Here is a 14,914-nt window from a genome sequence, read left to right on the forward strand (position 1 = left end):
AAGAACTAAGTAGTAGATTTCACAACTTTCTCTGTTAAGCCAATCCCTCCCTCCCACCTGGAAGATGAGAATCATGTAAACTGGTCTTCAGAGAATGCAATGCTTGTTGGGAAACAAAAAAGAAGAATCCCTAGTAACCAGAATTATTTTAGCAATATGGTGATCCTCAGAGGCCTGTGCGGCCTAATTTTGGTCAGAGTCAAATGCAAGAAAGATAAACTACATGTTTGAGGTAGGAGTGGTTAGAAACTGGGAAGAGCTTAACCACAAAAACTATTTTTACATTTCTAATCTAAGCCAGTAAATCACAGTTTCCACATTTTTTACAAAATTAAAACTGGATGGGTTTTGAGGTATTCACTATTAAATATGAAGAAAAAAATAAACCAAGTCTTCCACTTGCATCCTCCAGTATACTTTTAAACATTAAAATGTAACATTATAAACACAGTACTGTAAGGATTAAGCAAGATCCTTTACAAATGCAGTATTTCTGTTTAGCAACAACTGAAAAAATTTTCCCCTAACAATATTCTGCATAAGTTTGTGCTGTCACCAAGCTTTTGCTTCACCTTGAAAAGTTTAACTGTTCAGTTGAAGCCACTTCACCCTAAGGAAGCAAGCCAAGGCGTCCTTTTAAGGTGATGTTTATCCTGGGCACAACAGATTGACTATAAGATGTAGCACAGACTAATGTACCTTCTTAAAAAGGGTTTTTCTTTGCTATGTCACCCTGGGGTACACTGCACAACAGCGTGGACATAGCCAAGTTTGCTCACAATCAGAGAAAATTGAGATGAGCTCATCCTCATTTCCACTGTCATCACAAAAATCATGATAAATCAGTCTCTGTTAACCAGCAGGACAACACTAAGAGGAGAGGTGTTGTTCATTAAAAATTCGGTGCTTTAGCACATTTTTGTGTGCTGTGCCATGTTTTACCAATCATATTTGAAGAATCCCTTTACTACAATATATCTATACACACTTTTACATAGTGTTGACAGTGGCGACATGATACATGTTTTTACTATCTCTTTGTTTATTAAAGTAGTGTTTGGCCATAATTGTAATGCAATGGCCATAAATGGCCAATGAAGGATGTGAGCCCATTATGCCTGGCACTGCATTAATAAAGAGTACTGATCAGTCTTGCCAGGCTCATATTCTAACTAGGTAAGCTACACAGAGTTCAGGGAGAACAGAAACACCATGAGAAGGTGGTGGTATCCTCTTGGATTTAAAATACATTGTGAGTGTGTTTCCTTCCCCAAAGACAGAAACTCCTTGGCTTATTTCAAGGTACAGACCTCTCTGACAATTCTTACAGGTGTTATCATCTCAGTTAGATAAGAGTAAATCCTACTCATTCCCTTGCAGGCAGAAATGCTGCCCCATGAGATCACACCTTAGAAGGCATGAGAGAATACACATTAGCATTAATGAATGCTCTCAGACAGGAGGGAGTGAAACTTCAAGCACACTTTGCACCTTACTAGATAGTAGAGGATCTAATCAGAGGAAACAAAGCAATAGGAACTTAGAATTATTTTTTCACAGGACACAGAGAAGTACTTGTTTTGCTGGAGGCATGTGGAAGAATGAGGAAACACAGGAAGGAGGCAGCAGTGGATTCACTTCAGAGCATCTAAGGAGTAATAGGAAGACAGAGGAAGCTAACTAAACCTTTCCCTTCTGCCACTAAGAAAGATGTTCCTGTTTGATTGCTTCTGATTCTGTTCTCCACAGACTTTATAAGAACCTTCCCTTTTAATAGAAAACATCACCTTATACATTTCTGAGCACACTTTATATTTTTATACAATAATCTAGTAATTTATTTTAAATTATCCAAACCTTTTAATGTCTTTGGTTCTCCACTTTCAAAGATCCGAGTTTACAGTAAGTTCAGCATTATCCCACTGGGGAGACCCTCAGCTCATAATTCCTACCATTGAAGTGCATGTCGGAGGTCTCCAGTATGCAAGATTTGCCACTGGAAAAATGAAAAAAACCTGACCCATCACATTTTGAGGTCTAAAATGCAGAAACATCTGCTAGAATCATATTCAGTTGGCTGAGGTTAGGAACAGGGGAGCCTGCAGTTGATCAGCACTGCCCTAGGTGTCACGGAGGCCAATGGGAATTATACTAAGAGGGTTTCAGTAGACAAGGGTGTAATTCAGTCAGGTTTAAAAAAATCCATGAAACAGAAGCCTAACTTTTCCTTTCTTTTTTTTTTTTTTTTTTTTTTTTTTTTTTTTTACTTTCAGCCTCCTACTCCTTCCTTTCTGTCTTTTAAGCCACTTGTTCTTTTCAGTATATTATCAGAGGTGGAGACCTTCACATTCCCATGCTAGCTGAACTTCAAAACAAATGCCATGCTATTTCATCATTTTTATCATTAATAAAGTTTTTGGTTAATAAAAGTACTTTTAAAGTAGTTTTAAAATGAACCATATATAGCTTTGTCAAGAACAGTAATGATAGAATATAATATTTAATAGTAATTTTCTTCCAGTTAAATGATTTTGTTACTTTTCTTTTCGTATACCTTAAAAAAAAAAAAAAAGGTAGTTGTGAAATAAAAGCCAGACAAAAATTGTTTTATACTTAGTAAATAGCACACAAACTTTTTCTTCTTTAGATAAAAAGTTATGATTGCTTAGTAAGCTAAGCTTAAGTTAACTTTACTAACTAAACTTTACTTATTATGCTTCCTTAGAAACAGAATAGGAACTTCAAACTTCACTTTTTCTTTGGAAGAATCCAGACCTGGGTTTTCATTCTTCCTGTCTGTACAACCCTCTTCCTTTCACTAATGTCCATATTTCACTGAATACTAACACATAGTCTCTTCTCATCTTTATATACTATCCTTAACACTATCATTTTCTGAATACTGTTCCATCTCACATGAATTTAGAATGCTCTGAATCAAGGTACATCATGGATTAAACTGGTGTATTTTAAAACATATATGTCTAAATTAAAAGCAAACAAACAAAACAAACAAACAAACAAAAACCCACCACAAAACAGAAAAGCATTGCAAAGAGGTTTATTCTGTGGAGAAAAAAAAAAAAAAAAAAAAAAAGCAAATGTAATGTTTTTTAATTGCAACTGTTTGTTCTAATTTTCATTTGCATTACAGGACTAGAATTCTCTACACCTCAAAGTCCTTCAGGCAGCATGAGACACCTGTAAACCTGAAGCACTGTTAATCCTATATGTCTTCTAAGTGGTTCAATCACTAGAGAATGTCATGTAACTGTCATATCTCCCTCTTACAACCTGCACTTTAAAACAATCATTTTGTCACTTGTATCATCTTGTAAATCCACTTTTACTCTAAAGATGCAAAAGGCTATTCAAAGTGTGGTCTTTCATCTTTCTGGAGTGCATTAGTTGACTTAATATAGCTGGTTCTAAAAATTTTTTTTAACATTATCTGATAATTAGCTGTGTGTGTTTCACTGTGAGTACTGTGGGAGGAAAAAGCTAATTATTTCAGAGAGAAAAATTTTAGGAACACAGTTCAAGAGTAACAGCCAAAGAGTATTAAAGAAGGAGCCATTTATGGACTTCTTGTCCATTAATTTGCCTAGCCCCTTTCTGAGCCACCTGATGCCACCCTACTCTCTGTGGAAGCAAGTTCCAGAAGGTCACCAACCAACCACTCCACAAAGCAGTACTTCTCTCTTTCAAACTGATCACTGATTAACTTCAGCAAGTGCCTGATATTCCTCCTGCCGGGGGATCTGGCAAACAACAGTTCTGTGTTCAGTTTATGCCTTTCTTTGAGATTCTACAAACTTCAAACATATCCCTCCCCTGTCTTCCCCTCCCCAGTGTGAAAAGTCTTTAAGTTTCTCCCTCATAAAGCAGCTGCAGGATCCCCTTGATCTCTCTACCATTCAGGTTCTGGGGAAAGCACTCAAGGAATAAAACCCCTAAGAAGCATTGTGGAATTTCCAACATAAAATGTTTGCTGGAGCATCAACTGTTACTTTTCTACTGAGGCAAGGTACTTGAATGGGCAGAGAATAATGACAACAAAAACTGAGAGAAAAGTACACTACTAGGAATCAAAGTGGCAGCTACCATCAAAGTGTAGTTCTGTCTGGCAAATGCATCAGACTGTATGGATCACAGGAAACGGGAAGACCATTTTCACACCTAGAGAATCAGAATCTTACATTCCTATGGTTTCTAGAGAACAATACTCAAGGAAACACGACAATTATGCCAAAGGACTTATGAGATTAAGAAAATAAGCTAGTCAAAATCCAGACCCATTTTTTAATCAAAAAAGTATGCTTATTTATTATAACCATAATATTTGTTGTCTAGAAGGTTGGAATACATTTGAAGTCTTCCAGTTCACCTTCATACAATGTTTCTGTGACATAAGAATCACTACTGCTATTCCATAACAAAGGAAGACATTACCTTCCTGGGAGGCAAACACTTTGAAAAGCTTGATACTGCACTCTCCCACTGCCTAAAGGGGAAAGGAAACATGGGAGAGGATATAAAAGCTGGCAAAGCACAGCCTCTCATATCACATTTTGGAGAAATCCTACACTGATCTTACTAACCTTCAAAAGCAGGTGACAATCTATTTTGAAAGTAAATAGTTACCTTAACAAGAACAAACTGAAGAAAAGAAACACACTTTCTTCCCATGATAAACTTTTGAACACCATGAATTCTATAAAATAAAATCAAAGTATACTATAAATTGATCTGCACATATAAGACTCAAGTGAACAGGAACTGGGTGACACTCATATGTCTTTAAATAAGAGAAGTGCTCCGCCAAGTAAACAGTTTGCTCATTCTGTTCTCACAGGGAGAAACATTTTATTGCTTTGTGGCCCTTCGTTGTTTACAAACGAAAAACATCTCTTCATTTTAGTCAAGAAAGCTTCTGTTTCAGAGAACAAAGCCTTCATTTGGGTTTCTCTAATCTTTATGGTGTTTGCAAGTTAGTGTCAAAAATGTTAGTCAAGGCATGCTGTGTTACAGGTCTGTGGGGCAAAAGCAGTCACAAGAGACTTTCCACCCAAGTTAGAAGGAGACCACATTACCATTCTAACTACTTCCTATGGAAGTCACAGTTGTATCAACATCCTGCTGTTTTGTTTGTATTTAACTTGGGATATGACTCTCTACACTCCCAGCATGAATCCTACAATTAAATAGAAGCAGTCCACAGGTTACTAAAAAACAGTCTAGTGTTCTACATTTGAAATGGTACAATTTTTGAGACAATCAACTTGCTATCCATTCACTGAACATGTTTATGGTACACATTACCACAGCTGAAACAAGTCAAAATAGTCCCTCTAACACAATTACAAAAAATAGTAAACTGCTTTCCAAAAATTATGTTTTTCTTCACACTTTATGCACTGCTCTGTTACCAGACCTATTAAGTATAGATATGTTAAAGAATTCATGTTAGAAATCTTACTCAAAATAAAGGCCATATTAGAGCTGTCAGAGTAGAAAAAAAAATAAAATTAATTAACCTGCTTTCAGAAAAATGTTGTATTTATAGTCTAAGACTTTTGACCCTGATGTACTTGCTCAAACTTAATTCTAGAGTATCCTTTAATGTCATGCAGCCAGTAGTACCTATTTCGTCCTCAACTATCCCCAAGGTAGCTGCTGGTTCTTTTTAGAAAATACTAACATTTTTTAAAAGGAGCATAAGCCAAGCATCTTTGCCCTCAGTTTCCAGGGTAGGCAAGAGAAACATCTACCCACCTTCTTGCTTTCCTTTCTGAAAAGCAGGGATCACCATCTAACTGTAACACAGAAAGCAGACAGTGTCCATAGGGAAGCTATCATTTAAAGAGGTTCCAAGAGTGAATTCAAAGCAATTCCAAAGAGGAGTTCCAACCTTAAATCACCCTCACAACTCCTCCTTACCTTGCTATTACACTTTCCTCATCCTTGCTGCTGTATGGAAGAACCAAAAAAAAGGAAATTAACTTCATGACTACATCCAAGTAGAGTCCTTACAATTTCATCAGGGATTTTCCTGTCAAGAATGTCATGCTTCTGGCCTGTGTATGCACTGAACAGGTGAATTGCATACACAATTACTCTGAAATGTTCCAGATGCACTGGATTTACTACTCACACAGAGATTTCAAAAGCACTTTTGACAATAGCTGTACCCACAGCGATGAGGAAGAAACCACTATCCTGTGGGTGACAGAACCTCCTAGGGTGGAGTAATTGGGACATAAATAAAGGAAAACATGTTGAGCTCCTCTCCCTTTCACTCCCCAGGTGCCAGTTAGCAATGCTGATAGATGGAAATAGTAATAGGAGAATGTAAGACAGGGACATGAGCTGATTTGTCCAGGTGCTGGAAACATGTCTAGATCCTCTGGACATCCAACAGCCCTTGTCAGGGCTGCAGCTCCTGCTGAGCTGCTACACAGATGTGAAATCCCCAACTTCTACTCCAGTAAAATTTATAGATGGAAAAAAAGGGTATGTCTGCAGAAAACCAGATGATTTGTAAACTTCCTTATACTTCTGCCACTAGTACTTCATAAAGCATTTTGACGTCCCTACAAACTCTGACTGTGACTCTCTAGTTTTACATCTTACAGAGTTATCCCCTTAGGCTGTGATTCCTGACTTCCGGAATTCCTTCAAAGACCCTCTTTATCCCTTCAATACCCTCAAAAGTCCACTTGAAGCCTTTTTATACTTGTCCATGCTTGAAATTTCTGCACGAAAGGAAAGGATGGGACCAGGTGACAGACAAATGGACAAGACCGATCCTCTTGCCTGCAACAACACAACCTTCCTGCCTACTCTGTGAAGGGGCTTATTCTGTTTGCTGAACTAAGCAGATCCAGACCATAGTCTTGTACCCGAGACTGGCATCTAGTGGCAAATGCACGTGTCCTCTGCTTGTTTGGCAGAGCAGCTGAACCATTAACCCAGCAGGTAACAGCGCAGAACATGTTCAGCACTTCTGCAAAGACTGGCAGCTGGTGGGACTGAATGCTTGCTGGAAAAAACATTTTATCCCCTTCTTCCCACAAATATTTCATCCTTGACTATACACAGGTGCTGGTAAATGAATAAAGTAAACATACTGAAAAAACAGAGATAAGCAATATTCATTTATTATTTCCAGTGGAAAAAAAAATGGTGGACATTCTTAAACAAAGGAAGGGATGTTTAATTTTATACTGTCACTGTAAGAAAATTTACTGCAAAATCTAATTTAAAAGTAATTTTTTTCTTGACAGCACAGCAATGTTCTCTTTTGGTTGTTGAATGAAAGAACTAGTAGCTGATTATTTTATTAGGAGATCTTTAATGCCTCATTACTGAAGTAATCTGATTTATTCTACATAAGGGAAAATGTATATATTCTTCTGGAAACTTGTAGTGAATTTCAGGACAAAGTCACTTCCAACAAAACTGATTTAGCAATACCCCTAGGTGATGGCATGAACTCTATCAAAGGTAAGGAAATTGCCTTTCAAGCTCTTGGCAAGAATTTCATTCAGGATACTCTAAAAGCTTCAGAGCACTGAGTGTACTGAGTTGACTGCTAGAGGAAAAAGTAATTAACAGCTGGATCTTGAAAAATTAAGAATTCACAGATCTTCAAGCAAAATAATGAAGTTCAGCCTTCTGAGGATTAATTCCATGGCCACTCACTCCTAAGTGCAGCATTTCTCACATTGCAATGAGGTCACTGAAAGATTATCAAATTAATGCAAAACCATAGTAAAATAATTTTTGTTTGTTTTTAATCTTGTATTTAAAAATATTTCGAAGTAAAGATAATTAAAGATAACAAAGATAACAATGAAACAAAGTTTCAGGGATCAAAAAGTTGGCAATTTTTGTTCTGTTTTTAACTTCAGTGGTTGCAGCTTAAAGATTACAGGCATATAATTCAGAAGTTGAGCTAACAAAAAAGCTGATAAATAACTGTCATATATTTTCCCTCACATGTCATTAGACTTCATTGTATGACTATTGGCCCTCCAAAACAAACTTTATATTTTTCAAAGGGAAAATAATTCTCACTATTTCTAAAAAGATAATCTATCCCTTAGAGTAAAATCCACTTTCCATAAGGACAGGTATTCATTTCACACACATACATAGAGCAATTTTAGTATTAGATAAATACTCATTTATCACTCTACACAGCTATCTCATTTTGCTACAAGCAGGTTTATGAGCTTTGGAAGGAACCACCATATAGGAAAGGACATCTGCAAGTTAGCATTGTGGACATATTGTGGTCATGAAAGTACGTTCCACAAATATGGCATTTTTGGAGCATCTGAAATAACCTCCACCACATGGCAGCACAGGAACTTCTCCTATCTTCAAGCCCTTCAGGTTACAAAATGAATAAGCTTTTCTAGGTGAGCCTTGTGAAGTTCTCAGTGGGCTGTGCTGCTTCTTGCAGACTCTCAGAAAACAGTGTCTGGAAAAAGTGGTCTTGATATACATTTCTAACTACCAGTTTTTAAGTTCAGGCCAACTGAAACATATCTGTTGATGATAAAATTTTAAAAAACATTAATATGCCTTTTGTCACACTATGCAATAAAGATTCTTTTTTAAAAACCATAGCTTATTAAAAGTGCACTAATTATCTTTTTTTTTTATGCTTAGAGACAGAAAAAGCACAAAGCATTAAGACAATTAGGCAAAATGATGGATTTGAACACATGCTGCATTTCACTGTTAACATGTATGCATAACTTCCATTAATGTCAGGATGAGTTATGTGTGCACTGCTAAAATAATACAACCATAACAAAAATATTTCCTCCAGAACTAATACAGTAATATTTTTAATAGACATTTGGAAAAAAGATTCACATATTTAGAAAGTAACATGCAAATGCAAATCCTTCTCCAAAGTTAATACTCTGGTATTCTCTAAAATAAATCTTATTTTTTCATACTTATGCAGCATGTTAATAATGATATGATGTTTACCTCCTTCCATCAAACTACTTTTCATTTAATGGGCACTTAGCAAGCTTTGAGTTCTAAAAGACCAGCCAGATAATAAAAAAGATTAAGCTGCAATTCTTTTTTTATTCTGAACTTCCTTAAGTACCTGAATGTATATTGCAACATTCAATGACAACTGAAGAAATTATCTAAAAATGACAATGGATCGTTGCCAATTAAGATGGATAAATCCATCCCGTAAATTAAGATGGATCTTGGCAATGTCAGCCAGATGGGCTTAGCATGCAGAGTTATGATTGGAACTTGAACATAATGTAAGCATTGGAAATCATAGTGAATACTCTTAAAGATACAGTTCATGCCTATTTAACTGGAAATTAGCAGCCAAAAATTGTAATAATTCAATACTAAATTTTAAGAATTACAAATAAAAGTTATGGTCAATACTTCCAATTAATAAATTATCTTAAAATAGTAGAGAGAAGACACACTACTTAAATACAGTACTACAACACAGAATTATCGTTATTCTGTCAGTGGATGCTTGGGTCTTAGCTAGTTCAGCAATCTGTTTTTGAGAATACCTTATCAAATAAAAAAGGGTATTTTGTCTTGTTCATTAGCTCTATTTCCATCTGATTCCATCTCCAATATAAACTCAGCCTTATAACATAATTCAGAGAACTAAAGGTAGGATAGAATTTAAAAAGGTAAAAAAAAAAGGGAGGGGGTTAAATAAAACTAAGTTCTGATTCTAAGTTTTTAATTGAATCATAGATTTCAGGGGGAGTGATTTGTACATGAGTTAGAGTATTAAACTCCAACAGGTAATGTAGGTACCTGGGAAAGCTACCTAAGGATCAGGGAACCTGATCAGGATCAGGGATGGCCTACGTATGAAGGATGTAGTATAATTGATTGTATTTTATTTTTACAGGTTACAAGGGTTTTGTTATTGAGTTCATATTTCAAATGAACTTCAGGTTGGTTCAGGATTAAAAATGAAGATTGTATATGATCAAATGTTCCTCCTGAAGACAGAAAAAATTTAGTGGCAAAAAAAGTCTACAGGCTTACACAGCTAACAATGCAGCATTAAGAAATCAAAGGCCAAATACAAGAAAACTAAAGAAGCCTTTTACAGAATAAACCATACTAATGACTACTCAGAGGAAAAAAAACAAACACAAAAAAACCCCCAAAAACATTTAACTAGAAATTTTTAATCATTTACTTCTTAGATGCTAATTTAAAATTTTCTTCTAATTTTACTTTTAGAATGTACACTGTATAAACATACTATATGTTCTTATCTCATTTTAAATTTCAAACTGTTCCTCAATTGGACTTTTGATACTGAAACTTTCACCACTATTACCATTCACTCAGTCCTTTAACCATAAAAAAGAACAGCTTTTATCAAAAGAAAATTCAAACTTCACCCATTTTTGCCAGCCTCACTTTCCAGTCTGAAGATATATGCCCTACACAGTTCTTCTGCAAGGTTTTGTGTGCTCAAGCAAAAAAGCCAGAATAACAGAATTAAATATACTGCTTTTTTTCCCCCCTATGTTTCTCAATAACTGACAACTATAAGAAAAAAATAATCCTAATGCTAGGATGAAAATCAAGCATGTACTTGAAGAAATAGACCAAAGCACTCACATAGAATAGATGACTGCATGAAATATACTGGCATTGAGCATCTGAGTTATCGGAGGTAAATTAAAATGTACACAGAAAATAAAATCAGAAAATATATCGATGTAGAATATAATATCACATACTACTGTTAATTCATACATGCTCCCATTTTTCTATACAGATATAGACCACATTAATGTCAAAAGCAGTTCTTCTGATTTCAGTGCACATTCATGCTTACCTTACAGCATTTCTGCACCTCTATTACATGGCAGCCATTCTTAAAACCTATAAAACTCTAGTAAGCATACACCAATATCTCTACTGTGTCTTATTTTCAACAGTATTGTTAAAACAATTTTATCTGATTATTCACCTTCCTTTAAAATGTAAGGATATCTACAACTACTGTGCTGAAGTTACATATGGCTCAAGTGTTTGGTATGTGTTTTTCTTCTCCCTCAATAAAACAGTTTTGAAATAACAACTGTGAATTTTCCTTGTTGAATGCTAACTACACACCCTCCATTTCTCATGCTATCTATACCGTGTTGATATTTTATTTGCATGTAACAAAGGACACCTTTCAAAAAATTCTCAAATCAATTGTTGAGTACTTCTAAACCAAAGAATTTTGCATTTCCATATTTAAAAAGAACTTAGCAGTCTTACAATTACTCAAAGTCTTTAGATTCAGACTTCAATATATTCATAGAAAAAAACTTTTACAGGAAAAAAAACAACCAGCCCTCTCTTATGGCAAGAAAGAAGTAATTTTAATTTTTCTAGAACTTAGAGTAATCAGTGTGCTTACTTCATTTCTAGAATTTCTTCAAGCTGTTTTCTTCGCTCTATTCTCAGGTTAGCCAGATGTGCTTCTTTTTCAGCCAAGGACTGCTGTGTTGAGGCAAGACGGGCTTTGGTAGAATCTAATTCTTGTCTAGTTTTTTCCAGTGCATTCATCAGCTCTTCTACCTAAGAGAGAGAACTTTTTAAGCTCCATATTATTTAAAATAAGTATTAAATCTACATACAGAAAATTAACCCCATATAAAAGGAATTATTTTAAGTAGATTGCTGCTCAAACTTATTCCTATTTTAACTGTTCTTAAAACTAACAAAAGTATTATTGAAATTCTAAAAGAATCCTCTGAGTAATAAGCAACATTTATAATAAACAGAACTGAAACAGATCTCCAATCTGGGCCACTGTCAGACACAGACAAATATATAAGTATTTTCTTCACCATTTATATTATTTAAATTTGGGGTGGTGGTGTTAGTGATAACTCAACACAACTGTAATCTCAGATATATCTATACATTTGAATAAAAAATCTGGTAATGACAAACCAAGTATTTTTCATCCAAACATGCACACCCTTCTGTGCAGAACAGGTTGCCCAGGGAAGCTGTAGATTCTCCATTCTTTGGAGATTCTCCATTCTTTGGGTATTTCCAGATCTCAACTTAATGAAGCCTGAAGACCATGATTCAGTTTCAACATTATCCCCGCTTTGAGCAGGGGTTCAGGCTGTGTTGCCTCTAGTGGTTCCTTCTAACCCGAGTTACCCTGCAACTCTGAACTTCAAATGTCTGTAACTGCCTTAAGAACAACCGAGTTATTTTCCTCATGACAACTGTGAGAATCTCTGAAACATGAAAAGTAAGAAAGTTAGGATGATCCCACACTTTCCTTAGCATTGGTAAATGTCAACTGGATGCAGGATAAATTGATTATTGCAGGAATTCATAAAATCTTCATATTTTCAGAAAAACAAACCAGAAGTATATAACATAGTCCATCGCATTATTTAAAGAATATGGGAGTATGGCAGCAGAACATTTACTTGTGCAGTAACTCATTATTTTTACAAAACCGGAGGGTCACAAATAGTCTCTGGTAACCAGTACAGCAGTATGACTTCCCCCTATTCAAATGATACAGTTTACATTAAAAGCTGCAAGTGAACAACAGATTTAATTTGTTTTTACAAGATGTAATTATTAAAATAATGAAAGTCCTACTTCCTGTATTTTCTTTCTTACCTCCTTTGTACAAATACTAACATAATATAAATTAGAAAATGTTTCAGGAAGGACATCTAAATAAAATTAAGCAGGAGAGAGGATATATTTGTTATTCATGTTACGCAACTCATTGAAAAGTGTTCACTTTTGCTGGTGTATTGAAAAGTCTGACAATATTCTACTGTGATCATATAATCAGGATGGCTAAAGAGAAAATAAGATTCACTCTCCCCATTTAATTATTGTTTGTTGTTATCTAAATCATACTAGCATGCAATGTGTGTATAAAAGCCACATATTTTTTTGTTTCAGTTTAAACACTGCCTCCTAAATAACAAGTTCAATAAAACAGAATTGATACTACAGTCTTCATCAAATTATAATAAGGACTCACATCCTGTTTCAAAATGATACACTGATTATTTACACCTTCTACACCAGCTGCATCTGCATTGTTATACACACTTTAATACCATCACTGGAATAATGTAACATGTCTGCTACCCTTCAGTGTGCAAGAAGTTACATGGATGCAAAAACAAAATTATCAATAGCATTGAAAATACTGATGTTCAACCTTCCACTCAGAAAGTTAAACCAGTGCAGTACTGATATAAATTAAACAGCAAGGAGAGCAAATGTTGCAGCAAAGTCTGTGCAGGTGCAAGATTCCACTAAAGTAAACCATGAAGAAAGAAGGCTTTCAATTTCTTTGTAAAATTACTGTCTAGTGAACTTTCACAGTAGAAGCAGTAAAGAGAAAATATATATGTGAGGGAAATAAAAAGAATAAAAAACTGGATTTGTACTTAATTCCTAGGAAAAAAAAAAAAAGAAACATTCAAGAACAGAAAACACACAAAAATTCATACAGACTCTTGCTTCGAGACAGCATCGTTAAACACCAAGTCACTCCACACTTGCAGATTTGTTTGGCAGATGAGAACCAAAAAAGGCAGAAGAGTAGCACTTCCATATCTTTGGCAGCATTGCACTACTTTTCCTCCATGTTTAGTTGAATTTAGTACCCAACCTGCTGTCTGACTGAATGCTCACCTAAGTTCTGATATATCACACCAGTTACTGTTCAAAACATTTAGGGAAATTAAAGACTTGTGGAAAACAAAGCTGTAGATTTGTTAATATGTATTAAAAACATGCTCCTAATATTACCAGACAAAAGAGATCAATGTTTAAAAGAGAGAAAAAACCTCCAAAAATGTAAATATGAAAAATTTTTCAAACCACAAATCATTAACACATGTAGACTTGATATTTATACTTTCATTTACACTTTCAACACAATATTTGCCAGCTAGTCCTTCCTCCACTGTTTTAATATGACCCAAGTTAGAGGTGTATGTTTTCCTAGTTAACTGTCTCACCAACACCTACAGCAGAATTCAACTGGCAAGCAAGGGCAGAAGAAACTGATTTTTTTTTTTTTTAATCCATTAGTATCAAATGTAAATGGACAAATGGTGAGGTTGTACACACAACCATCTTAGCATGTTTATTATACAACTGTAGCAGATACAACAGAAAAGTAACTTTAAGTACTGTAGGTAGTTTTACCAAGATATAAAAGTCTAGGGGTAAAAAGCATTATAAAATATAAACTTAGTGCAAACATCTTCTTTGATACTAGAATTAAAATTACAGCAGAAAAAAATTAAGGGTTAATGTCAATTTACTACCTCTTGCTCCTAGTGTAAGTAACAGAATAAATCAGTACCACTAGTGAAAAAGTTTAGCTTTCTGATCTATGGAAATATTTCTTTTGCTGCATTTTGGGGCAAGTAATCTAAAGAAGAATGTGCTTCCGGAAGTCCTTTCCTCTTTAAACACTGGCATGGTCCTGCCTTCCATTTTCTTTTTAGTTTTTCCACTGTCCAAATATTGAACTGAATCCCCTATTGAGGTATCAGTTCAATAATGACCAAGTAACCCATTTTCTTTTCTTACCATTATATAAAGGATCGAAATAAAATTTCTACTCGGGACCCTATTTATTACCTGTAGCATCTCATCCAACCAGCGTTGCGCTCGATGATCCTAACGGCCTCTTCCAACCTCCGTTATTCTACGCTTTTCCTCCCAAACTGAAGGACCTATTCTACCTTAATTACCACATATGCATCCTTAAGACCTTTATTTACGCTGACAATTCAAAAAAGTCAAACTACTCGCTGCTGACCAGCAGCACCTCCTGGCCCCCCACGGCCTGCCCGCTCCAGCCGAGCCGGCGGGG

At 35.3% G+C, this 14,914-nt stretch overlaps 1 protein-coding gene across 1 annotated transcript in view; it reads right to left on the reverse strand.

The window, feature by feature from the left end:
• ERC2 (ELKS/RAB6-interacting/CAST family member 2) overlaps window positions 1–14,914 on the reverse strand; it is a 306,680-nt gene that overhangs the window by 75,889 nt on the left and 215,877 nt on the right. The window contains exon 14 of the mRNA XM_009993503.1: window positions 11,447–11,607. Within this exon, the coding sequence (XP_009991805.1) occupies window positions 11,447–11,607 (161 nt within the window). The remainder of the gene's footprint in view (window positions 1–11,446; window positions 11,608–14,914) is intronic.

Source organism: Chaetura pelagica, unplaced genomic scaffold, assembly GCF_000747805.2.
Source record: "Chaetura pelagica isolate M959 unplaced genomic scaffold, ChaPel_1.0 scaffold630, whole genome shotgun sequence".
Classification (NCBI taxonomy): domain Eukaryota; kingdom Metazoa; phylum Chordata; class Aves; order Apodiformes; family Apodidae; genus Chaetura; species Chaetura pelagica.